The 27,328-nt window shown below is 36.9% G+C and overlaps 1 protein-coding gene across 1 annotated transcript in view; it reads right to left on the bottom strand.

The window, feature by feature from the left end:
• The window catches only part of LOC141434010 (lachesin-like), a 78,809-nt gene that overhangs the window by 28,467 nt on the left and 23,014 nt on the right, over positions 1 to 27,328 (bottom strand). The window contains exons 2-4 of the mRNA XM_074096214.1: positions 21,832 to 22,132; positions 8,991 to 9,118; positions 4,172 to 4,357 (exon numbers count right to left, since the gene is read on the bottom strand). Coding sequence (XP_073952315.1) covers positions 4,172 to 4,357; positions 8,991 to 9,118; positions 21,832 to 21,955 — 438 coding nt within the window. The 5' untranslated portion in view covers positions 21,956 to 22,132. The remainder of the gene's footprint in view (positions 1 to 4,171; positions 4,358 to 8,990; positions 9,119 to 21,831; positions 22,133 to 27,328) is intronic.

Here is a 27,328-nt window from a genome sequence, read left to right on the forward strand (position 1 = left end):
CGCCATCAATGCCGCAAAAACAATTAGTAGGTCAATATTTATTTAATCGCCCCAAACCGGACCGCCATGAAAGATTACCCTGGTATCTGTACAGATGCTACAGTCGGCGATAGAGTTAGATGTTAGATACATCAACAGCTGTAAAAACCAGTCGTAATATTTAGAAATCTATACGATTGGACTCTTTTTCACTGGTTTCGAATGTATGTTGTTCTATTGGTAAATGTTCATTACATTTTGAAAATTTAAAAGTAAACTTTTGAGATTCCACCAAGAAAGTGCTCTTTCAATTTCATACTAGGTCGTAAATTGATGAAAGGCGATTATCATTTGCTTTTATCAACTTACTCTTTATGATTAAATCTTAGAATCGTATACCATTTTTATGAATCAGTAACAAGTTAATAAAATATGGTAAAATATGTAAAATAAATCAGTATTTAAGCGGCCGATCGTAAGATCCGCCAGATCACGAAATTCCTAGGCATATCATGAAATGGCGCCATTAACATATACATTTTTAGTTGGCCCAAATTTTATTCTAGATTTTACTGACATCAATTAAAAATAATATAAAAAAACGTAATTGTAATTATATATCATCCAAAAGTACAACGTTTTACGGCATTTCCCCAACGTTTGCCCATACACTTCAGAAGTGTAACACTCGGAAGGCAAATAGAAAAAGGCTTTTTACTCCCCTCTGTAATATCGAACCTAAGTCAACATAAAACGTGACAAGGTAAGATGAGCGAGCAATCTGCTATATATTTATTTCTACCAATAGTATCCATAATTCACTTGAGATGAGAATCATAACCCAAACACTAACTATAACTTGAGCCATCGGTGCGTCGAGAACATAGCGAGAACGATAACGTTCCGCAATTGTCAAGATTGCACGTGTAAGCAGAATTTGCGCTCGCTTTTCATATAATCCTAACAATATTCCGCTTGGAATTCCTTTAAAACAATAGCTATGGTAGCTATCTGGCGAGTATTCGAGCACGTTACAGTTGTCTGGGCATTTGGAAAGTTGTGTCTGTCGCATGAAGATGTCGAGATGGCATTCCAACCAACCCTCTTTCGCAAGCACGTGCATAGCTTGACGGAAATACCGGAGCGACCCGTGAGCGGAGAAACTATTTCTATGCCCCATACGTCAAACGTCAATCCGACCGATGCTTAATTTGACCCAAATTTGACCGCTTTGATGTTAACTGCTGATTCATTTTTGGTATAGGTAGCATCTCTTTCGTATCTAAAGCATGTATCTATTGGTAATTGTAACAAATGTCGTAATTTAAACAGTTGAATATTTGTGACGTGCGCAATAACCACAAGCAAAGTACGAGTACATATTACTTAACAGTCTGTATTGAGAGGCGAAAGCAAGGTAGGTCGGTATACTATCTATTATGTTGTAAAAATAAAAATATGTACCTAAGGAACTCGATTTTACCCCTCCGCTACTAGATTATGTAGATAAAAAAATCTAATTGGCGATACTAAAATTTATTTGGCAAGCAATTTAAAAGTAAGGTACAGTCAAGTGCAAAAATAAGTATCTATTCGAACCACTCAAAAATATGTTACTACGGCCTTATTGCGTCGGAATAAGAGTATGTGTGGTACTTTTTTTAAACTTTGATATTTTTACACTTATTTATTACATGTATTTTGTTATAAGTTAAAACAGGAACACATTGAGTTAAGATCTTACTTAAGTCAAATCAAAATCCATTAGTTTGATGATAAAAGTGTTATTGGAAGTTACATAAGATGCATTATTTTAAATTAATTGATAACGTCCTTCTTTTTAAAGTTGATTAAAAATTACAGCGACAATATATCGTTTATATACACTTCTTTAAAAAGTAAACGTAAAAAAATGCCATAGACATTTTAAATATAACCTCACCAAAAATATGTTCCCTGAATATGTGCTGTCAACTTCTAAATATTTTCTCTGGCAAAGCTAACGGCCTCTGCACACAGTGTTTGCCGGTGTTATGTCTGCGGTAAGTCGCAAGCGGCCCTGACCTGACCGACAGAAAATGAAAACCGCTTTTCCATCCACGTTTCTGTTTTGAAGAGTTTATTATTTAAACACACTGAGGTTCCAAAGAAAACTTTTGGATTAAGTTACTAAAAAAAAGTTACAATTAAAAAATCTTTTAAAAATGTACTGAACCTATTTTTTTTTTCAAGTCAGTTCTTTCTTAGGGCTTCATCTTTTATTTTATTATTATTTTTTTACATTTTGATACAGCATGTCTAAGAACCATCGCTAGAAAAAAAAACCGCAAAAAAAAAACCGCATTCAAATCGGTCCACCCGTTTAAGAGCTACGATGCCACAGACAGACACACAGACGCACATACCGGTCAAACTTATAACACCCCTCTTTTTGCGTCGGGGGTTAAAAAAAACTTGGAACTTTCCCCCCTAAGATATAGTCTAGAGATGCAACAGATATCCGGCCAGTATCCGGTATCCGGCCTATCCGGCCACTATTTTACTATTCGGCCGAATACCGGATAGATGCGTACTAGCCGGCCCGGATACCGGATGGTAAAAAACTTATAGTTATGATTAAAAACTGGTATTTATTTATGAATTTATCAATTATTGACATCAGTTTATTATTCTAAGGGGCTGTTTCACCACCCATTGATTAATTTTAACTGACGGATAAATGTGATACCGTCTCGCGTCTATTCAAACAAAACAAACAGAAACGACATCATATTTATCCGTCTGTTAAAATTAATCAATGGATGGTGAAGTTAATTAATTATGCTCTACAAGTTGCAACCTGCACGGATTGTCATGCGCATTTTCGAATTAGCTTAATTTAATTGTACGTAAAACTAGGCCGAACATAATTAGGCAACACTATCACACTATCACCTGTACAAGTTAAGGATCATCGTTTGGTACCACCCTGTGTATAACAAACAAACAAACAAACTCTCACCCCAAACGCATATACCATTTCGGTTCCATCGTGGGTAAAAATATCAACTTCATTTCACGCTTTAAAAGATTAAGCGCACATGAATTCAGTATGAAAGGGCTACCATTGCGGAGCAAGCTTTTAATTAGCTCACAGACAGCCTCATAAATATTCCAGCTGATTCCCAGGAAATGTACACCTTAAGGAATACATTAAGAAAAGCAATAATGAAGAAATCAACGGGGGTGAAATGAAATATTGGTACAAAAACCGGCACTTATCTGCCGACCGGCGGCGGGACGTGACGTTGTGCTAGAGAGATTTAAATGCAAGCTGGCGTTCGGCTCGATTGCATAAATTTTAATATTGGCCATGGTATGCCTTGCAGCATCCGGCTGTATTCGCGTGGAAACTGATTGTACGAGTAATTACATTACATTATTGATAAGCTATTGGCGCTAATCAAATGGAACTGGAGTAATATTCGCGCATTAATACTATCATGCGTTGCAATGGCAAATCTCATTACAAGATTGCATTGAGTGAATCTCTAAGCATTCGATACTGGTCATAAAAATTATAATATTCGTAAATATCAATATCAATGTATCATTCAGGATCATCAATTAATAATTGTGTATAGAAAAAAATCCGGCAGGTTAAATAAACAATCTGCTTTTTTAGTTGCAAAACATGAATAGACGTCTATTGTACGAATACTCAAAAGAAAAATATTGCATTGTTTTCTGGTTTCATAAATGTATAGGTATACCTACTAGCTTTTGCCCGCGGCTCCGCCCGCGTGGTATTCGGTTATCGCGTACACTACAGCACAATGTCTCTTATTTTCCTCTCTTTTCCTATTTATGTTTTTACTGTGTTTTTGTTGTGATGTAATGTGTTTTTCTTGTCAGTAAATGTTGTGAGTTTGAGTTTGAAATCACGTCGATCCGTCGCTCCGTTACGGCGTGAAAGACGGACAAACACACAAACGCACTTTCGCATTTATAATATTAGTATGGATGAATGTAATCACGTAGGTTAGATATAGCAACTTAAATGTGCTGTATTCTTGCAAATCAATTATTTCTATTTCTATTCCTAAAATACTGTCTGTTACATAAAAAGTTCAGCGTATCGTATCGAATTCAATTCATTTACGTCTTATCGTTCTACTTTAGCTATTAGTAATGGTTTTAAATATTGACATACCTGGCTCATCATAGGGTCCGTATTGACCTGGCACATATATGTACCCGAGTCTTTGGGCTCTACGCTGCTGATATACAGCTTCCACGTGTTGTGACCGTTGTGTGTGACGGACAGGCGAGGGTTCAACGTCACCATATGAGTGTGGATTGCTAGGATTGTCTTCGTATCCGATTTTATCCAGGCCACCTAAAACAAAAGCATTACACATTCAGTGCCAAGAACACCCTAGGCGCGTTTTCTGTTCGTAGGCAGTTTTCGCTGCAAAGCGGAAAAATGCTGCTACGCGCTACGAGCGTAGCCGCGTAGCGATTGCGGCAGCGGATGTGTTGAATACCTATATCAAGATGTTGAGAGGTCAAGTCCAGGTATTAAGAAGGCATTGGCTTTACTTCTTTATGAATATGAGAAAATTAAAAAAAATGTGTAATGCGCAAACAATTCCGAAACCGATGACAAATTACCAGCATCCTGCTTTGCATTACTGACTTGTCCTACCAGTTACATATCTATGGAAATAATTACTATTTTTAAAGGAATTATATTTATTAACATAGTATCAATTCGAAATGAAAAAGTCAACGTCAAAATCCGCACATGCGCAATATCCATGATAAAAGCGGAAACGGAAATACAGTCGCCACATCAGCCCCCCCGGAGACCTTTAGGGTCTATAAAAATTAGGAAAAATAACCTGACGACCAGAACGAGTAGTCCTAGAAGGTGTAGGAGTTGCTACAACCACAGGTGTTCTCGCAGGAACAGTGGTAGATGACGTAGAAGTGCTACCTGGATCATCTGTTAGGATATAAGCAGGTTTCAGCCTATCGATTGAAACATTAGTAATTCGACCTGCTACGTCTATGGCGAAAAACTTATCATTTCTACTGACTACTTTATAAGGGTCAGCATAAGGTGGCTGCAAAGATCGTCGTACAAAGTCTTGTCTTATAAATACATGTGATACTGTCGACAAATCTTTAAAAACAAACACTTTAGAAAATCCATGTCGTGCTACGGTCTTAGGTTGAAGTTTCTTCATATGGAGACGCAACCTAGTCAAAAAATCAGTATAGTCCGTCAGTCTGTCAGTAGTCGGTTCGAAAAATTGACCAGGGAGCTTAAGCACTTCACCGTAAACTAGTTCGGCGGATGATGCGGACAAGTCCTCCTTCCATGAACTACGTACACCGAGAAGAACCAATGGAAGGGATTCTGTCCAGCTCTCGTCTGCGTGGCACATAATTGCTGCCTTCAATTGTCTATGGAAACGTTCCACGAGACCATTTGCAGCTGGATGATACGCAGTAGTTTTAAGATGATGTGAACCGACGATTGACGAAATTTTACTGAAAAGATGAGATTCAAATTGTCTACCTCTATCTGTGGTCACCTTTTCAGGGCAACCAAAACGTGATATCCACGTAGATATAAATACCTTGGCTACATTTTCAGCCGTAATATCCGTAAGCGGAACTGCCTCAGGCCACCGCGTAAACCTGTCAACGGCGGTAAGACAATATTTGTATCCGTTAGAAATCGGAAGTGGGGCTATAAGATCTACGTGGACATGGGAAAAACGGGCCGAAGGAAGTTTAAAATCATGCACTGCAAATTTTTGATTTCTGACAAGAAATGCACGTTCGCGCCCAGTTTCTGCAATCTTTCCTAATACCCGGCCATACATAGCGTTCAGTTACCATTTTTACGGTAGTCCTAACGCTAGGATGGCTAAGTCCGTGAATACTATTAAAAATTTACTTCCGGAATTCGGATGTAATAAATGGACGTTGAACTGGCCCGGACACATCGCAAAAAAGTTTCGTATTCCCAAACGGTACCTTTTGCAATTTTAAAGATGAACCGATTTTGATCAAATTTTTCAGTTCTGTGTCCGTGGCTTGAGAGGCTGCTAAAGAGTCAGAGTCAAGTATGTCTGTTATGGCGTCAGTCCTAGACAGTGCATCCGCGACAACGTTGTCCTCACCAGCAATATAACGAATGTCGGTGGTAAACTGTGATATAAATCAAGATATCGAAATTGTCGCGGTGAACACGAATCATGAGACTTTTTAAATGCAGATACTATCGGTTTATGGTCAGTAAGAACAAAGGACGGTTTTAGTTCTAACATATATCTAAAATATTTAACTGACTCATAAATAGCAAGGAGTTCGCGGTCATAAGCGCTGTACTTGATCTGCGCTGATGTTAACTTTCTAGAAAAGAAACCTAGCGGCTGCCAATGGCCTTGAACTTCTTGTTGTATGACAGATCCGATAGATAATTCAGACGCGTCCGTGACAACAGCCAAAGGAGCAGTTGGATCGGGATGTGCCAGAAGAGCAGCGTTAGCAATAAGTACTCGTTTTACAAGCATTGAAAGCCTCCACCAATCAATACTGCTGTTGTTCTTCACTGATGGACCACTAAGAAGTCCATGGAGTTAAACTAATGTAACTACTTAATTAATAAATTAAAACAGACAAAGGAATTACTTTTTATAAACTTTAAACAACAACACAGCAAAAAAAGAACAAGAAACAAAATGACAAAGTATCACTTAGTAGTCTGTGAAATCTCTGTGACGAATGTTTTTTTTTTCAAGACATACAAATCAGTAAAGACCTTATTCTTATGTCACTCGAGAGCAAATTGGCGTGCGATTTATATTTATAAAAACATACCAAAGTGACATTTTGTATTGAGAAAATTTTGTGTCTATGGGTAGGTACTAGAATAGAGACCCATTTAAATTGTGTTGATTTTGACAGCTGTTCCAAAATTGAAACTCATTACAGTCCAAGTATTTGTTACTGAAATGAACATTACGTTACAGCTGTTACCTCTATCACAGACAAGAAAGTTGTCATAGTAAAATCGGTTATATACTAGTAATTTTGTAGCTATCAGAAGGTCGCAAAGCAAAGTAATTGTTTTAGTTCATTAAGTTTCACATGAATAGTAAATTACTGCAGAGGCCGGGAAAGAACTAATGCTGGTCATTGCTAACGGATTTTGAACGCATTATAGAGGATTATGATAAATGTATGTAGATAATAGTAGATTATTGTCGTGGCCTGGAAGTAGGAAATTGCCGGTTGAGTATGAGAATTAAACGGACGAGCTTGCGTTGCGTTTAACTAACACGAAGCCAGTAATTGCTATTCCAGCCGAGACTAATATAAAGTTTTTTTCACAAATGGTGAAGGAAAAAACTAAATAGAATAAACCTTTTCTCAACAAAATATATTATGACATTTAATATTATTCCAATAAAAATTTTCATGCTTTCCCGCCTATTTTTCATTAAAAAAAACAGCAGTGTATTTTCCCATCGAAAACTCCACAAGCTGTTTGAGATCCAATAAAAAAAGTCTGGAGTTCCAACAAATAACTGATAACAGCCGTTTGAGTTGGCTGTATACGACTTGTGCCAATATTTCCATGGCCGTTTTCACTTTCTTAAAAGTTCTTTTTAACTTTTTGATTTCTCAATTACCATACAGTTTTTATACAATTAAACCGAAAAACTGGTAACAAAAGAAAATGGCTGAATTAACAAAAAAGCGTTCAGTAGTGCTACTACAAAATGCTTTTTAATAATAATAAACATATACATACCTACATAATAATTTATACCGTAATTTAGTGATACAAAGCTTAATTTGCATTTAACTTTATATTTTTTATTGTTGTAATATTTTTTTTAGTTACATTATTATTTCTAATGAAATTGAATTAAGAGTGGTGCCGTGTACTTTAAAAAATAAACAAGTATCGCGGGAAGTAACAAGGGCAACTTTTTAAAGCATTTAATTTAATATTTTTACAATTTCCTCGCATTATCGCTTTTTCCCGGCCTCAGCAGTAATGTACTATAACAACAACATAAAACGTCTACGTGTGCAACTTGCGTACAAGCAGACGTGCTAGGAAAGTTGGAGTCAAGTTTGTCTCGAGTTGGTAAACATACTCTTATGCTAAAAGCGATGCTGAACATAAATTTTAAGATTCTGGATACACCACTAACTTAACGCGAAATCACTAGAAAGTTGTAATTAAACTTTCAAAAGATCCGTATTAGTAATCTGTGGATCCGTTTTGTTTGAATTCCAAGAAGGTTGCTAAGTGCAGTTGTTTAAACTAAAATAATAAGACTATTCAAGGCACATTATAATGGATCTAATAACGTCATTTACATTGACCACGGATGTAAAAATTGACGTCATTGTTTTAATAAAATAGCTACAAGATGCTTTCTATTTGTATCGTATGTCTGTGTTGTAGGAATTGTGTAATGAAGGAATTGTATATTTCATTGCATTCGTTGACGCGTTGTAAATGTATCAAATTGTAAGAAGTTCGTCTATATGTTTACCTACTTTGGAGTTTTGCTTTAAAAAGAGTTTCTAGTACTAAACTAACTACGACAATAATTATTAAAACTGGGTTGTTTTCTGTAGGTAACTCCAACTTAAGATATTTAGTTAAATAAAAAAGAAATTTGCTCGCGAATAGTGCCGACCAATTATATTTTATGTTCCATTGTAATTCTTTTATGTTCAGATTTATTTTTATAATCGGCTTATAATGGCCTATGTATAACTGTAGCTCTGTTTCTGACTGCTCTTTTCGTTCACTTTACCTACTTGCATTGTCATCCAACCTACAAAATGTATACCAAATTTTAATTCAAGCCGATCAGAAGTGGGTGAGTGGGAAGAAATGTGACTTGCAAATATTTAATCAAACAAGTTTACATTGAAGTGAAGTGTAAAAAAATAGGGAATGTAATGTTATTTTATTGTTTCATAGGTACCTTATAAGGGCCGAGCCTATTGACAGTGCATGTGAAGTACACTTCTCTGCCTTGCGCTACCGTTATATTCTCCAGGGGTGACAGGAACTCCGGATCCTTTTCATTGTACCCTGACACTTGTAACTGGCCTGTAAAAAAAAACATTATACATAGACCTTAAATCATATCGTCAGAATATTTTTCTTAATTGATTTATAAAAAGTAGTTACCTATTAAAAAAATGGCCAACTCAGTGCGAGTCGCACTCGTACGCCAAGAATTAAAAAAAATCAAACTGAATAGATCTAAATAACTATCTAGGTTCATTAAATACAGCCGCTGACGGGCAAACTACAAAGTTGTATTTCTTTCAGCAAGCGCAGCGTAGGGCGCCCACCTATTGGGGAGGTCCATGTCCAACAGTGGACGTCCTACGGCTGAGATGATGATGATTTTTTCTAACACTTGGTGGCTTTTATTAACCCGTCACGCGTCCTAGAGACTACTGGTAGGAAAATTGCTTAATTGCATGTTAGCGATAAACGAAGTCGCAAGCATTAGCAAATAACTATCAATATTTTTTTATAGTCTAAGAAATATTTAAAAACTTTCCATAACTGCAAGGAAACTCTTGCCAGTGTGATGAGAACATAAATTTCCATGGTGTTCACGCGAGGGTACAGTAATAACCCCCCTTTGGGTAGTCGGGTAAAAAGAGGCTTAAATTTCCAAACTCCATACTCTCTGCCAATATTGTTCAGTGGATCTTTAAACATTCGCAGCCCTTTTGGGAGGTAAGAATTGTAACAACACGAAGTGTTTTAAAGTTAATCTGGAATATTTTTGCGGATGGTTGAGTTAGTTTTACTGTGAAGGTTTTTTTTTTCAAATGTAAGCACGTCTTTGACGCGATAAATTTTGAACAGGTTTCGATCAACGTATAAAAACATTTGCAAAATCCTAAAATAAATTTGATAAATACATCAAATTTATTCAAACGCATGTTGACGTATTTTACCTACCGCACCTACCGTAGTAAGTATAGTTTAGTTAGTTTTAGTTTGGTTGGAGACTGAAAACCAGCGACCTCGCTGAGTCTCATGTCCATTTTGCCTCACTTCATAATGTTATCTGTCTTGTATTGTATTTTATGTTTGTGATGGTGAATAAAAATTTCTATTATTATTATTATTATTATTTATTATTATTTCTGCTTAAATTTGAAATATAATTCAACAGAATTTTTTATATGATTTTGATAATTTTTTAGGCAGTTTAAAATAGGCAGGAAGTACGTAAATCTACGTAAACCCATCCAATTACTAAACTGTACGTCTTTGTTACAGTCGGCTAATTCATCTTGTACCTAGGATGCTGTTTATCGCAAACAATTAATAAGCCAATAATTACAAACATAATTCTTATTTGGATAATTCCATAAAATCAAATATCAAATTGGGCAATTTATTAGTTTACTAATCAATTAGTAGTATGTAACAGTTACTGAAATAGCATGTTTCTGATGTATTTATGTATTATGTAAAAAAAAAACCTTTACAGATGTTTTTGCTCTGACTGAAAACATAATTTAAAATACGAAGGTTATTAAAGTGGTCAGTCAGGTAAAATCATTGGTAACATTAATTAACTACGATTTTAGCCAGCAAAAGTGGTTTTTGTTTCAAATGAATTAACTCCATTTAATTTGAAAGGTTACGCCGGAAGTCATCCAATCGTACATTCGGCTCGTTTCAATACAAAACAGCAAACAGTGAAATCAGCTTTATTTTCAGTGTAAAACAAATATAAACAAGAAGCACAGGTCGGATTGGCCTTTCAAATTGGTTTAAATTGGGTCAGACTAGCACAAACAAAGTGGGAATACTGCTGACGTTGCAGGATTCGATATCAATCGATCTACCATTGTCAGAGATGAAGCTGGACCCGGTATGTAAATACTATGCAATCAAAAGTGGCGAACCGTTGTGGGTCGCTAGCTGCTTTTAAAGATTTAAATAGTATGAATAGTACAAAACATTATAATATGAACGTTGTTGAAGTTCTTGTTATTATTGTTTTAATTGCATTAATTGACGGCTGGCGTATAAATTCAACCCTCTCCAGCCTTCTGCAATTCCCATTGTTTTGCTGGATAAAGAAAGGCATTACGCGATACAATTATGGATTAAGAAATTTTACCCATTTAAATTATATTTATTTAGGTTTAATTATGTTAGTTGATTGGCCTGTTGACCCTTTCAAAATTTTAAGAAAAAAACTCGATTCGGATCGCACGTAACAGTTGGCGAGAAGACAAGGCCAATGCATTCCACAGCGGTAGAAAGCATATAAATTATTTTGCATTAACTGTTGATACTGTATATAAAATAAATAAACTACGCTTTTTTTCTAAAACTGTCAACTAAGCCGTATTGAAGCTCGCCATTGCAAGATCTACCTCAATATTTTTGGCAATCGGCGATTAGAGAAACGTACCTACAAGGGAAGGTCTGCGCATAAAAAGGGTCACACTAAATGTCCCATACTGTGACATCAAAACGATTAATGGGAGAATCTGGGGATTTTAGAACACGGAATATTTTCATTCAATTTACCTAATGCAAAGGTCAGTTTGAAATTAACGATTCGTTTTTTCTCCAATGGGCGACAGGCGAAACGGAATGTTTCGAAAAACAGACGGGTAAGGTTATATTGTATTTGTTTTTGTTAAATATACTGGCTTCTCAATATTCATTGTTGTGTGCTCACCATATACACCAAGTTTACCTATGACGCACGTAGCGTTTGCAATGTATTTTTGAAACAGAAACATTTTTGTTTTGAAACATAAACTTACACAAAGTTATACCTAATTATACCTATGAAATTTGTCACACATACGTATAAGCTGTTATAGCCTAACACATACAAACACTGTGCAATTCTGTCAATATTTATTTACATACATATGGGTTGAATTGACAGTCTACTTTCATTTTTTTTAACTCAGTTAAAAAACGAATGTGTCTCATAACCGCGCGCTGCGTAATGGCATCCGACGCGCCAAAATTTGTCTTAAAACAAAATAAAAGCCGCATCAATTAAATTACATTTTGCTTTTCGTGCCGCATCAATATCAAATGCGCTGCGGTGGACAGAGTGTCATTATCCCGCCCGCATTTATTAATTCCCATTTGGGAGCACCCAACCGCTGGCTGGCTTGATTTCATTGAAAAATTGCCCAAAACGCCACTAAAGGTTTGAATCAGTCAAACGTTAAACCTCCGTGGTGAGATATAACCACAATAATATCCATTTTAATGTTCATATCTACCTCTTTGTCCACACGGTTATTAAACACGCTTCTGTCGAAACACTTTGATTACATTATCGGACATGTCTGTTTACAGCTTTAACGGTTTTATCCTGTATTTTTATCATATGCGCGTTTTTGGCTTTGTTAAATTATTTCGCAGTGGAAATGTGTTATTAAAATTGTAAAAGGCGATGTTTTACGGTTAAATAATATATATGAAAGAGAAACAGTGAAGCGTTATACAGTACTAGCTATAACCCGCAGCTTCCCTCACTAGATTCCCACGGGAATTCTCATGTATCTATGTATCGTCGACTTATATTCTATTTGTTTTATCATGATTCAAATGACAGATATCAAACTGACGTAACTAGAGTCCTTCCTACTGTTACGCAAAGTATCGATACTTTTGCATGTGCTTAGTGCTAAAAGTGGCAATAGCATTATTTGTTGGTTTATAAGTTCAGTTTTTTTTACAGCTTTTATTTTTACCGATAACCCTCACCTCTAGCAATTGCGGCCTATTGAAACAACATTGTAAGGGCGTTCATTAAAGAAAGTAAGTTAATATAACACAGTGCCTACGCAGTTACTTAACTTAACAATTTGTTAGCAAGTTCAAGCATTATATCTCGGTTGGAAAAATAAAAAAATAGTTATACCGCCTCACAAAGTTCCATAATCATCATGTGTAATTTGAATCATCTTAGAACAAATAGAGAATAATAAACCTACGTTGTAAAAAAAAACCGTGAATTTCTTTCTTTATTTCATGTCACACACACACACACACACACACACACACACACACGCGCGCGCGCAACGAGCTGTTGCTGCAAAGTATATTTATCACGCACCCGTGGAAAATTACCCTATATACATATATTCGTCTCAGGGTCTCATTCCATACCAAATTTGATCACGATAACAAACAAACTTACTCTCATTTGCATTTATAATATTACTACGGAATAAATAGACAAATGTCTTCCAATAAAGTTAATAATTCTCATTCTATTTACTTCCATTCCTCAGATATAACCGTTTGTAAGTACCGAATGGTTCTATATAGGTAAAGTTAAAGGGCGATAAGCTTGAAGCGAAAATTGATATGATAACCGAGGGTAACTTTCCTATGAAGATGGCCCTTTTCAACGGAGATCTTGATACCTGTCACCTGAAGTGACGTAATTGCCACTAGGAGAAATTTAATCCAAATCAAATTAGCGCGTTACCAATATAATCCTATTATTATGGGTACAACTGACGAGTAGTTACTGACTTGTTGTCATCAAACCCAGTGGCATTGAGTGCGTGGTTACAGGAGGTTAGGTAATTGTAACATGGTTAACCTTTCGTATGCTTAGGCGTGAATCTATGCATCCAGGCTTTGTATCTATATTATTGATTATCTGTAAGACTGGTATTACTTGAGGCACACAATACTAGAATACAAGTTTTTACTTCCCGGTTGCAAAAGTTTAACCGTATTATACCTCTGAACTAACCTCTTATTCTGAGAGGAGGCCTGTGCCCAGCAGTGGGACATATATAGGCTGAGATGATGATGATGATGAAGAAGAAATTCTGTGTTCATCTTTCAACGTAAATGTCTTGTGTGAAAGCCAGTGATTATAATATAAATTTAATCACAATCCGATTATGCATTCGAACTAATGAGGTAGGAAAAGCCATTCGAGCCGACACTCCTCAATTATTAAGCCTGTATTCCGTAATCACCGACGTCTATAATTACATTCTGATAGAATCGCATTAAATTCACCGTGCGTTTCATTGCCGTGCCTCCAATTAATCCTTTGATTAGCCGAATATAATCCAATGCAGATTCGGTGCATATTGCCGCAAATTTACTCGTACCAAAAACCATCACAAGGCCCTTAAATTTAAGCGCTCCATATGGAGTTATCAATAAAGACTTAATTAATAAATTTGGTTAAGTTCTGGACATTAAAATTTTCAATTTGCGAAGGACCTAGAGTTACTAACATAGCTCGAAGAATATGTAAGTTGAAATAGCAATGGGCGGGCCACATCACTCGAAGAACGGATATAGCACAGGTAAACAAACAAACAAACAAACTTTGCTTATAACTTTTATCTTGGCACTAGAAATGAGGATTTGCCGAGTCCTACCAAAATTTAGACATCCTATACCCTCTCACAGGGGGTGTGGGCAGGGGCCAACGTTTAACAAATGCAAATTGCAAGTGAGGTGTCATTTTTGATGTATTTTCTTGCGCTAAATCGAATGAGACTACACCCATACTCATAGGATTAATATTTTGCGAGATATGAAGGGTTTTTGTTGAAAACAAAGAACAGTCTAAAAACCACTTACCAACAATAGTTTCTAAAGATGTGGATGTGATGGTAACTTCTAAATATTTAGTTTCTTAGCTACATTACATCGAGGCAAGTAATTAAAATAAAGGTCCGAGTTTCGACCAAAGTTTGCGCTAAAAATGCATAAGGAAGAAAAAGTCGGAACAGAGGATGAACCGCAAAACGCTAAAAACTTGAAACAACTCAAAGCATAATTTAAAAAAAACTATTTATTTTTTAATTTAAGTTAAACCAGTAAACGTTCTTCGCAGCTGAACTGACGCTGGAATCTAGAGCATCGTCTTACGAAGGAAAAAGAAAGATGTAAGTAAGTGCATTATATGTTTTTAATGGTTGCTTGTTCCGCGCGGGTGCATTGCAGACGTAAGCTTGCGCTGATCGTTAAATTGCAACCGTTCTCGGGTCTCGACACGCATGTGATTGGGTCACACGGTACAAAAGGCCTTATTCTTGCCTACGAATGAGTGTGTAAGTTATGTATCAGTTATAAATATTGAATGATAGGTTAAGTTCCTTAGTTTAAAAAAAAGTTGCCTGCTGTATTTGTTCACGTTTTTTGTAATTACGAGGGTCAAACTGAAAGTTCTTAGAAAATCAAAAACTGAGCAGACTAGCAAGTTATTAGTTTTATTATATCTTTTAAAAATAGTGTCCATTCACATCAATACACCGCTGTATCCGATGGAACCACTGAGAAAAGCACTTAGCCCACACGTCCTTAGGGGTCTCTTCGACGGCCTTTTCAAACGCACCCACTGCTTCGTCGGTGTTCATAAAAACTTTTTCCTCGAAGTTTTTCTTTTATTTTCGGGAATAAATAAAAATCGCAAGGTGCGAGGTCGGGGCTATACGGTGGGTGACCCAGTAATTCCACGTCTGACGTCACTAAATAGTCGATCGTTCGCCTGGCGGTGTGCGACGAGGCGTTGTCGTGGTGAAGAAGGATCCTACTTCGAGGTCGTTTCTCCCGAACTTTTTCCAATACAGAAGGCAAACAATTGTTAGTGTACCACTCTGCAGTAACTGTTTTTTGATACTATAAAACAATTGTCGCATAGTGACCTGTCCTTCCGAAGAACGAGGCCATCATCTTTTTTCCCACGTTTCGACCTCTCTTCACTTTAGTTGGCAACTCCTCGAAAGGAAACACCCATTGAGCAGACTGTCTCTTGGTTTCTCGATCATAACAGTAAACCCAGCTTTCGTCACCCGTAAGTATGTCGAAAACAGCATTTGAGTCACCTCCGTTAAATCTTTGAATCATTTCACGGCAGCAATCAACCCGACGGAGTTTTTGGGCCTCGGTCAAATTATGAGGTATCCACCTCGCACAAAGCTTCCTGACCGCTAAATGTTCATGGAGGATTTTATGCACTTGACTCATACCGATGCCTAAGCTTGTCCGAATCTGCTGATACGTCACTCTTTTGTCAGTCTTTATCATACGCCGCACAACACTGCTGTTATTTTCAATCGTCGCCGTAGAAGGCCGTCCCTCACGCAGATCATCGGTGAGATTAGTGCGACCACGTTTAAACTCATTAAACCAGTTGTAAATGGTCGCACGAGATGGGGCTTTATCATGAAAGGCCAATCGAAGTCTATAATAGCTTTCTTGTTGACTTAAATGACATCGAAAGTCATAAAAAATCGTTGCACGAAAATTTTCTCGCGTTAAATTCATGTTGACGTGACACGGACAATTTTCAATTTGCCGCCAAATCGTAAAACAAATGACAAATGAATGAAAAACATACTCAATAATATTGGCAAAGAGTTCCATTATCAAAATTTAATAGTACATTACTGCAGAGGCCATGAAGTAAGGGATTGATGGACGAGTTCTGGGTAGACGGCCGAGTCGTAGACGAGGCCGGATAAAACGAGTCCAGCAATCCCTGTTCTGGCCGAGGCTTGTATAGTGCTTTTCTCAAACAATGTGAGGAAATATTTCATCCATCCATCCATCGCATCGCATCGCATCGCATCGCTTCGCTTCGCATCGCATCGCATCGCATCGCATCGCTTCGCATCACATCGCTTCGCATCGCATCGCATCGCATCGCATCGCATCGCATCGCATCGCATCGCATCGCTTCGCATCGCTTCGCATCGCATCGCATCGCATCGCATCGCATCGCATTGCTTCGCATCGTATCGCATCGCTTCCCATCGCATCGCATCGCATCGTATCGCATCGCATCGCTTCGCATCGCATCTTATCGCTTAGAAATCGCTTCGCATCGCTTCGCATCGCTTCAAGGCCAATCGAAGTCTATAATAGCTTTCTTGTTGACTTAAATGACATCGAAAGTCATAAAAAATCGTTGCACGAAAATTTTCTCGCGTTAAATTCATGTTGACGTGACACGGACAATTTTCAATTTGCCGCCAAATCGTAAAACAAATGACAAATGAATGAAAAACATACTCAATAATATTGGCAAAGAGTTCCATTATCAAAATTTAAACTACTTTTTTATTATGTTGTTTGAAAGTGGCCAGTTCTAAAAACTTTCAGTGTCGCCCTCGTATTGCCATGGTAGCCTAGTGGTTTGACCTACAGCCTCTCAAGCAGAGCTTTACGGTGAAGGAAGATAATCGTAAAGAAACCTGCACAATCCTGCGGAGAATTTTACTGAGGTGTGTGTGTGTGTGTGTGTGTGTGTGTGTGTGTGTGTGTGTGTGTGTCGGTATAACAACATTAATGATATAATTTCGAAATATATAACAACATTTGATATAATTTCAAAGGATAGGAGCCTCACAGAACTTTTGTATAAAATAAACCTAACCTAACACCCAAAGTAAATCAAATCGAATTAATAACAATATGTTTGAGTTTTAAGACAAATTGCATTATATCAAATGAAAATTATATCAATTATTGCATTATATCATTTGCTGTTATATCCTTCGTTACGCACCGGTTTAATATGTATTTAAGTACTACCCTATTGCCCGCGATTCAGTCAGCGTAGAATTCGTTTAAATCGCTGTCCCGCGGGAACTATGCAATTGTCCGGGATATAACTACCCCATATCCTTTCACGGAACTCAAACTATCTGTATACCGAATTTCACCTAAATCGGTTCAGCGGTTTAGACGGGATGAGGTAATAAATAAACAGACTTACAAACTTTCGCATTCATAATATTAGTGGGATGTATTGTATTTGGGTGTATATCGGCTGGTCTAAAATTATTTTGCATAAAATCGTTTCGTAACTTATTTTTTTGCATAACAAAGTTTTGTCTAAAGATTGAATTGTTATTCCGAATATTGTTACCACTAATTATTTATTTATTCAAATACTCGTATGTTTATCCGTTGCCTCAATAGTATTAGGCACCGAGGTTTAAAGTCAAATGGTGTTTGTCAATTGTCGCATTATATTTATTTATTTTGCTATTATTATTTTCGTAAGTAGACTATTTCACAGTCATTTATTTAAAAGGGTTTCTCTTAACAAAAATGTTATTTCTAGCGATCATTAATGTTATTCGAATTAGTTTACTTAGAGCAGGAAGAGCAAATTAATGCCTCAAAGAGAGAAAACCGGGCCGACAGGATATTACGCTTTTCATCGAGCCTGCAATTAGTAAAAGGAGACATATTTAGTTTAGGACATGCTAGTCGCAAGCTCGGCTCGGGTCTTCCTAATTTGTTAGAGTTCTGAAGGAAACGAGTCTGGTAAAATCAGTTGCTTTACACCAGTCCCCTTGGGTGAGATAGTAATTAGAAAGTGGTCTTTCCTCAAAATACTAAACTTAATTCAAAACCAACTAAACTTTACTTTAAATGGCTATGTATTCGCGGATATGGGAGACCCTTAATCAGACTGCTAGTCGGAGTCCTGAATAGACATACCTTACTCAACAAACATCATATAATTATCTAGGTGTTACAGACAGCCTCCTGTGCAGAGCATGCATGGTGGAAGAAGAAACGGCCACACACATTGTACTGTACTGGCGTGGCGAACTACGGGGAACTAGGTAACTAGGGCCCGTTTTTTTTATTTGTAATATCTTTAGAATGGAGAGTCCAATTTTCATTATTAAAAAAATAATCTACAGATTTTAAGCAGTCTTGAATATAAAATGAAGGGATTCGTTTGGATAAGGATTAATACAAAGGTATATCCATGGTCTGATATTTATAGGCATTTAGATTCTGTCAACATTTAAAATGTAAAAAAATAGTTATTGTGACATAGGTAACTACAATAGTTGGACGTATGATATCGTTAAGTTTTTTGTAGTCATTGACATATTCTTTAATATTGTAGAATATTTTTTGTTCTATCATCAATAAGTTTCCGCAGTGCATGCGATGAAAGGCCTTTTATGGCTATTTTTTTACATTAATGAGATTTTTGTAGGGATCCCTAATTTTTTCTAGTAATAAATATAGCCTATGTCACTCAGGGCTAATGTAGCCGATGTATTTCGGGACTAACCTAATCACAAATACTATTCATTTCTAAAATTGTTTCGACCACAGTTTAACGGCCGTAGTCACGAGTCAACTCTTAATTTTAGCTAATTAATAAATATAATTTAATATAATAGTCGTGCCCTATCATATTTCCCCTTCTGCAATTTATGGTCTCCAGTAAAATTCCTTTTTCTTTGACCATAGTTTTCCTTTCTTTCCAGCTTATCCTTTCCATTCTCCTCCAACACCATATCTCAAAAGCTTCTAACCAAAGCTAGAAGCCAGGCTTTCTAGAAAAAGTAGAAGGAAGACGAGACAGAGAAACGCCAAGATTCACCTATATTGACCAGGTGAAGAAGAAAATGGGTGTTGTGTCGTATCAAGAAGTCAAACAGCTGGCCGAAGACCGTGCGGAGTGGCGATTACTCCACCGACAAGAGCTCTTAAATTTAAGAAGAATAATATAATAGTCATGAATAGTCGTGATTAGTTGCGAGAGAGATCCGCCAGTTTAAAAATTGTGGAATAATGAAATTCCTTGAGAATTAATCGATATCGCCTGTTTCACCACTCACTGGTCAATTTTAAGTTATAGATAAATGTGATGCCATCTCTGTTCATTCGGACAAAGCCAACAGAAATGGCATCACATTTATCTGTCATATAAAATTTATCAATGAGTGGTGAAACAGGGCCTTATAATGACATTTAATCTTGTCGTGCAAAGTGTGCACCTTTATATACTTATCTATGGCTACATTAGTTATCATATCATCATTAGTGACGCTGTATGGCTTAAAATAGTCCAATATTTACCTATATTACAAATTCAGACATTATTTGTACGATTTAAACAAATCATGCGAGGAAAACCACATTAGTTAAGACATTTTATGAAGGATTTGACTCCACCAACCTATGGTGACTTTGCGTAGTTTTAATAGAACAATTTTTTTTTTCAATAAAATTACCCCAAAAATATTTTTTGCTAAAATTTTAATACATCGGAAATCAACGCTTTAAATGTTTGTGAATGTAAATACAAATATTCTAAGTTAGTTTGACTAGGGTATAGTGAAACGAGTTTTGTTATGATACAAATAGTTAGACTGTGCTTTCTTATATCTAAATAGAAGATGCAATTAGACGTTTTAATTTGAAATGCAAGCATAAATTTTTCACCAGTATTTTAAACGTGCTACGATTGCTAACCAAAAGTCGAGAACGCAGCGTGACTCTTACAAACACAAGCAATATACACTTTATTACAATTGAATAAATAAGCGAAACCTTGTTACAGATTTCTTCGAAACGTTATGAAATGAATTCCAAATAAGTTTGATTTTGTCGGTCTGCTTACACGTGAACCTTTTCAGGTAGCTCTGGTAAAGAATTGTATAATCACAAGTTTGTAAAGTATACTCAAAGAAGCCAAAAAAAATATCCAAAGGAATTCTTAATCAGTCTCATTTTTCACGAAAACAAACGTACCTACCTACATATCTACTTTTCTATACAAGTCCCACTGCTGTGCACAGGCCTCCTTTCAGAATGAGAGAGCCTGTTCCGTAGTTCCCACGCGGGCCCAGTGCTGATCGGGAACTTCACACACACCATTGAATTGCTTCGCAGGCTTGCGCAGGTTTCCTCACGATGTTTTCCTTCACCGTAAAACTCGTGATACCTAAATTTCGAATGTAAATTCGCAAATGAATTTCGAAAATCTCAGAGGTGCGAGCCGAGGTTTGAACCCACGTTCCTCTGCTTGAGAGGCCATAGGTCAAACCACTGAGCCACCACGGTTTTTTTTTAGAATTTACCTGTCACAATTAAATACAGACTAACTATGTTGATTATTAATTGTTCAAGTCACCATTCAGCCATTGGTAATAAAATCGGAGCAATCAATAATTAAAACACCATTACCAAGAAGCAGATATTTCTAGTAGACAATACAAAGCATATCGTAATTTATGTCATAGTGCTGCAGTGTTCTAGCAAATGCTTAGTCAAACGTTGTCGTCACTTAAGGGAGAGTAACCTATATTGAACCGGCGCTTAAATTGGACCACTTCTATATTTCCACCAAATTACATAATTTATTTACACTGGCAACAAACACTGTTTGTAGCGCTGTCATCGCTTCACTTTTTGTTGCAAGTGTAAATAAACTGTGTACTTTGGTGGAAATGCAGAAGTGGTCCAATTTAAGCGCCGGTTCAATATAGGTTACTCTCCCCTACCCATATTTATAAACGTTTGTTCTTTGGGTACGTAAATTTTTGTTTTTTAACGCTTGTACTTATTCGATATTAAACCGCGATGTGAGTAGGATTAATGTGTCTGAACTTTAATGCATATACAATACAAGGTGTTAATTAAATAACTGAAAACCTTCAATCACCCCAAGTATATTTTTTCATTTTAATGTTACATTTTGATTTAAGTGTATGAAATATGTGTCAGTTCCATTCCTAACCTCATCGCGGTCTTATAATTATGAATAAAGTAGAACATATGTATTCAAAATTACTGGACTCAAATATTTGTGATATGGTGCTCGACACGCTCATGCCCAATAGATGACCGACATCTTGCTGTTATCTCTATTGCTAATGACATAAGATTAAAGATGCCAACTATTGGGACAGTGACGAGCACACTTACGTTTACCTTAAATGTACAAAAAATAAAGTAACGTTGAAATATTTTAAAAAATATTAAGGTCATTATCTGCTTACCTGCTACGATGGTCAGCAAGGCGAATGTAGACACCAGTGGAAGGCCCCCCGTCTCCATGGCGACGGATCTTGATCGCGCCGAGTGCCCTGCCATCATGTCAATAGTCCTCCACGGACATTTCATATAAAAACCTATTCCAACTGTTCCTCACAATCTCATTATTGTCATAACAATCCTTGGCCCAAAGATTAATAATATTATATTATCTCTTACGTATCTCAAATATAAACATGATATATTGTTTCTAATTTATATTATTTGTTTCTTATTGTCATTTGTTGCCGCTTTTCTGTTGATACTCTGAAACAAAAAAAATACGTTTATTTAGACTATTGCGGTCATTACTAATTTTATGATTTAAATTCGGGTTTTGTTCCGCGTATTTGTTTTATGTTTTATTGTTTTATTCGACTGGATGGCAAACGAGCAAGTGGGTCTCCTGATGGTAAGAGATCACCACCGCCCATAGACACCTGCAACACCAGGGGGATTGCAGATGCGTTGCCAACCTAGAGGTCTACGATGGGATACCTCAAGTGCCAGTAATTTCACCGGCTGTCTTACTCTCCACGCCGAAACACAACAGTGCCAGCGAGCGACTCATGGCACATGCAACTGTGCCGAAATATCGAGCTTCTCTAGAATCAAGGTAGGTACGCGGAACAAAACCCGAATTTAAATCATATAAAAAAAGAGTTTAATTGGTTCATAAAGAGTAACTTCTTTGGTGTTATTTATTCACTGCTGGGTAATTTTCAGATTTTTCAAGCGGTCTGACCATTACGTCAAAACGTGTCAAATAAATAAATAACAAATACATAACCAAACTACGCAACCTAAACAACACAATTAAACTTTAACTTTCGCAATTAGGTACCAAAAAACATTCACGAAAACTACCCTCATATTCATTGGTAATTTCATTGTTTATTTCGGCTGCAAGCCAACAAAATCCGATTTCAGTAATAATAAATAACGTTACATAAATCAAACAGTAAAATATTTTTATAAATCTGTAGCACAAGTTTTGCATTTTTCTTTTCCACTTTTTACGTTACATTTGTAAATATTGAAACTTTTTCATGGATTGATGACTAAAAATAATAAATCAGTTATTTTTGCTCATCCATACATTTTTGTTCAAAGGTAAACCTTTTTATAAAATATTCGCTAGTATTTCAGACATTTCCTCAACATTTTATATTTCACTTTGACGAATTGAACCACTTCTTTCCTCTTTTATGATACGCCAATACGGACAAAAGTTTTATTGCCCATTGCTTAAGGCAATTTCGAGTGCATTGATTTTAAAGACAGTTGCTGAAAAATCTTAAATTGCAGGTCGTTATGCCAAGAAAAAGGGGTGAAATGTATCTGTTAAGTCTTTTAATAAATATAAATTTACTGAGAGCTCATTTCAAAATTGTCACGTAAATAAAATCAAAACAAAACCACATTTGAGATGCAAGTCCCTTTTTATAGACCCGTTACGTTACCGTTACTATACATACACATACAAACAATGTATTTAGTTTTTTATTGCAGCAGTTTCCGCGGCGCAACGTGGGCAAACTGAGATAAAACACGAATGATTGCCGCCCTGTCGCGATATTGTTCCAAGAGTTTTGCCGCACTCTGCTGGCTCGTCCACGCTTTGCCTCGGCAGGTTGCGATTCAACAAATCAAAAACATTTATTTATACACTAGAACTTAGTTCAAACTAGAACTGCTCGAGAGCGCTGTAAAACTCAGCCGCAGCGGTACGAATACCTAGACGGTTTTACAGACTCGGAATAAGGGCAGAAAAGCCGTCAGTAAAAACACTGTAATTAAGTTAATTTTTAGGGTAATGGCTCACCATTGACATTGTCTGTGTCACGTAAAGGGACAACTAATCGACTCAATTTACGCGAGTAAGTGCGCGTGAATGCGACGTCTATGGAATACGATGTAAAGCTTCAGCGGAGGTAGGTAAAGGAGACGTTAAGTGAGGATAAGTATCGTTCGTGGGCAAGAATATAATAGTTGAGCGGTGGGACTGTTCGATTCTATTGAAACATGCTCCCGTGCCGGCGACGGCGTCTTTGCCGTACGAACGACCGTCGCGACAATAAACAATACAAACAACCCTGGCCTGCGTTTGACACCAGCCCGTTCGGAGTGGATTTGAGCTCTCTACAGGGAGTTCGGCAGCATTTAGGGAGCGTAATAGCCTTCCGCCGTGACCTGTTTTAGTTGCGACAAATAGAGATTTACGGGATTGCCGCCGGGGATTTTCAAAGGGAGACTGTTCGACGTAATAAAATCGAATGGTGTTTACTTTGTGGCTACTGTATTTTCAAATAACAATTTTTAGAATTCCGTTCCCAAAGGGTGCCAATAGGGTCCATTACTGAGGGTAACTTGCGCGGATCCGGTTAATATATACAAGGTGTCTTCAAATTGATCGTAATACTCGTACTTCAACAGGTTGGGTTAGCTTGCACGAAAAAAAAAAAGATTTGCTAACAGTAAAAAAAAATCGTTGCTTGTAGGTAACATAACTTGAATGACTACAAAACTAAGGCCTACAGTTGATGACATTAAAAATCAGTTTTGGATTATTAGCATTATTTAGGTTCCTATAATTAATTAGTAAATTTTAGCTTAACGTCAAGTAGCCTAACTATTTCAGCTATCCTTTTTTTTCAGTGTGAGTGAATACGACGACGTTCGAAGCCGTGGTGGCCGAGTGGTTTGACCTATGGCCTCTCAAGCAGAGGATCGTGGGTTCAAACCAAGGCGAGCTTTACGGTGAAGGAAAACATCGTGAGGAAACCTGCACAAACCTGCGAAGCAATTCAATGGTGTGTGTGAAGTTCCCAATCCGCACTGGGCCCGCATGGGAACTACTGCCCAAGCCCTCACATTCTGAGAGGAGGCCTGTGCCCAGCAGTGGGACGTATATAGGCTGGGATGATGATGATGAGTCGACGTTCAAATTCAAAGTATACGTCGTTAATCCTAATTTGGGCATTCAATCAAACAACCCTTAAAATATTTTGCAATATTCTCAAAACACCTTATACTCTAACACAAGAATTATAATGTGCATATTTACCCACATATTCGTTAGTATAAGTAACGGTTGACGCAGAATTAATAATTTATTAAGAAATATTAAGAAAATACAAAATATCCATAGGACTACTACTATTAAATTAATATAACTAAAACTTTAATTAAAAAAGGGACGTGGGCCTCTTGGCATCGTGCCCATAACGCAGGCAGCATTCCCGCGTTGAACTGCGATTGAGATTCTTTGCGCGAGAAAGCTGCCGGCGCGAGGGTTGCCTGTTGCCTCCCTTAACCTATTGCTGAGCTCCCTGTGTAGCTCCAACGCACCCTTACCCCAAGGACCTAGAGTCTCGACGCCGAAAGCAAAGAAATGATATTGGGCGCCGAGACAGCTATATTTTGTGACCTTGAGGCGTTCCCGTCTGCCGCCGCTGTTGCTGCCGCCGTTGCCGTTGCTGGTAGGTAGGACGCCGCCAGGGTATCTGTACAGGTAGCGTCCCACACCAGCGCAGAATTTGTGAAATCAAATTTTATGGAATGTGACAACCATAACCATGATTTTTACAAGTTGTGTTTTATTTACAACGTATATTTTTATGGTCTAATCTTGTAAATATAATTTGACCCACAACCAGTGGCAGGATTGACTTCAAATTTGGTATACGTACATTATGTGTTGGGCGAAAATGCAAGTACAGTCGACAAAAAGTGAATTTAGCAAAAAGTTATTAAAAAACAAAAACTTATTTCACTCAAGTTCGTGTTAGCGATCCAAAGGCCCTCCCGCTCGATCTGTCCTTCACAGGCTGTATTTTTTGAACTGTAATATATGCTTTAAAATTTCAGTGAATATTATACATAACATATAATATTAACTAACTAACCTCCGTGGACGTCTTTCAACTGACATAATGATGATGATGATGATGATGTTTATACATATGCATTACTTTGACCGCTATAAGTAATGAAAATAAAGTAAAGTAAGAAATAAAAAGGATTTGAATACGAGAAATCTGTTTGACAGTACTAATATTGTGTGGTAGTACGCGTAGTACGAAACCTTTCGAGATAGTTCCACTAGCCCTTGGCCAATTTTTTCATCTGTTCATTACTTCCTAAGTCCTCTAAAGCACCTTCAGATTGATAATGAATACGGGCGACAATATGACAAAGTGTCTAACAAAGTTTGAAACGACTTAATTCCACTTGAAATATTATGCACAGACATAACAGGAAAAAAAGGTCGCGAAATGTTGCCGCGCCTTTTTGCTACACGACACAAATTTGCTTGCAGCTTTATTGAGGTTTAAGTACTGTAAACAAACAGAGTCCATTTCAATTCGATTGAGTAGTCATGAGATTTCAGGAGTATTTTTTTGACCTACGTCCCAACCCATCTTGAGCCCTCGATAACACTGGGCTGGCATTCCGTTGCTTAATTTTACACCCGTTCACAAAGACGCTGTTACGTTATCTCACTGGTAGCACTCGCCAATATGAGTTTCAACCAGCCCTCTCATTGTCATATTTACATTGTCTGTGCTCATTCCCTAATTCCATTTAGTGTAAAGCTAAAATCACGTGCGCATTGTGGAAACGTAGCTCCACATTGTTAATATTACCGCCGATGTAGATAAGTACTTACAAGTAGATTTCGGCTGGCTAGCGCGTTTTATGGGTATGAATTTGCTGCCGAACACTATTTTGCGTTTTTTTAAGTTGTATATACCTTGGCATTGGTCTCAAAAAAACAATGTTTATTTTTATGTATTTTTTTTTCATAAAATAGGCGAATTTAAGACACCTATTTGAAGGATTTTGGTTTTAGTTGCGTTTAATTTTTTTACCCTATTTAGAAGTTACCGGAATTATAGCTAACCATAGTTGCCATGGCGTTAAAAACTACGGTTTTCGTTGCCCATCACAATTATTTAAAAAAACGTAGCGTCTTCTGTCACCTGGCAGTGTTGGAATTAGGCGGTTTAGTTATATAACGTTTATTTACGATGAAAGTCAAACAAAGGTCAAACGTTATTTTGCAAATATACACACGATCAATTAGTATTTTTTTACAAAAATGTTATAAAATGATTTAATAAACCACAAACCATTGTAAAAAAGTGATCAATTCCAATACAGCCTCAATTGCGACAGATGTATATATTTCAGTAACCAATGTCCCGATGTGGACAACAAAAAGCTAATTTTATGATGTTGATTTTTATAAACGAGTGTATGTACTAAGAGTAAATCTGTGATAGTAAAAATACACTAGCTTTTGCCCGCAAATCTGCCTGATAAGAATTCCTTTATCACTATGCCGCGGGGACTATTATTCTTTCCAGAATAAAAGCAAGAGGTTGAAGATGAATTTGGTAGTTGCCGGAGATCGATCAACTACGGTGAAGAAGCCCAAAAAGGAGAATAATTTATTTA

Source organism: Choristoneura fumiferana, chromosome 13 (assembly GCF_025370935.1).
Source record: "Choristoneura fumiferana chromosome 13, NRCan_CFum_1, whole genome shotgun sequence".
NCBI classification, from domain to species: Eukaryota; Metazoa; Arthropoda; class Insecta; order Lepidoptera; family Tortricidae; genus Choristoneura; species Choristoneura fumiferana.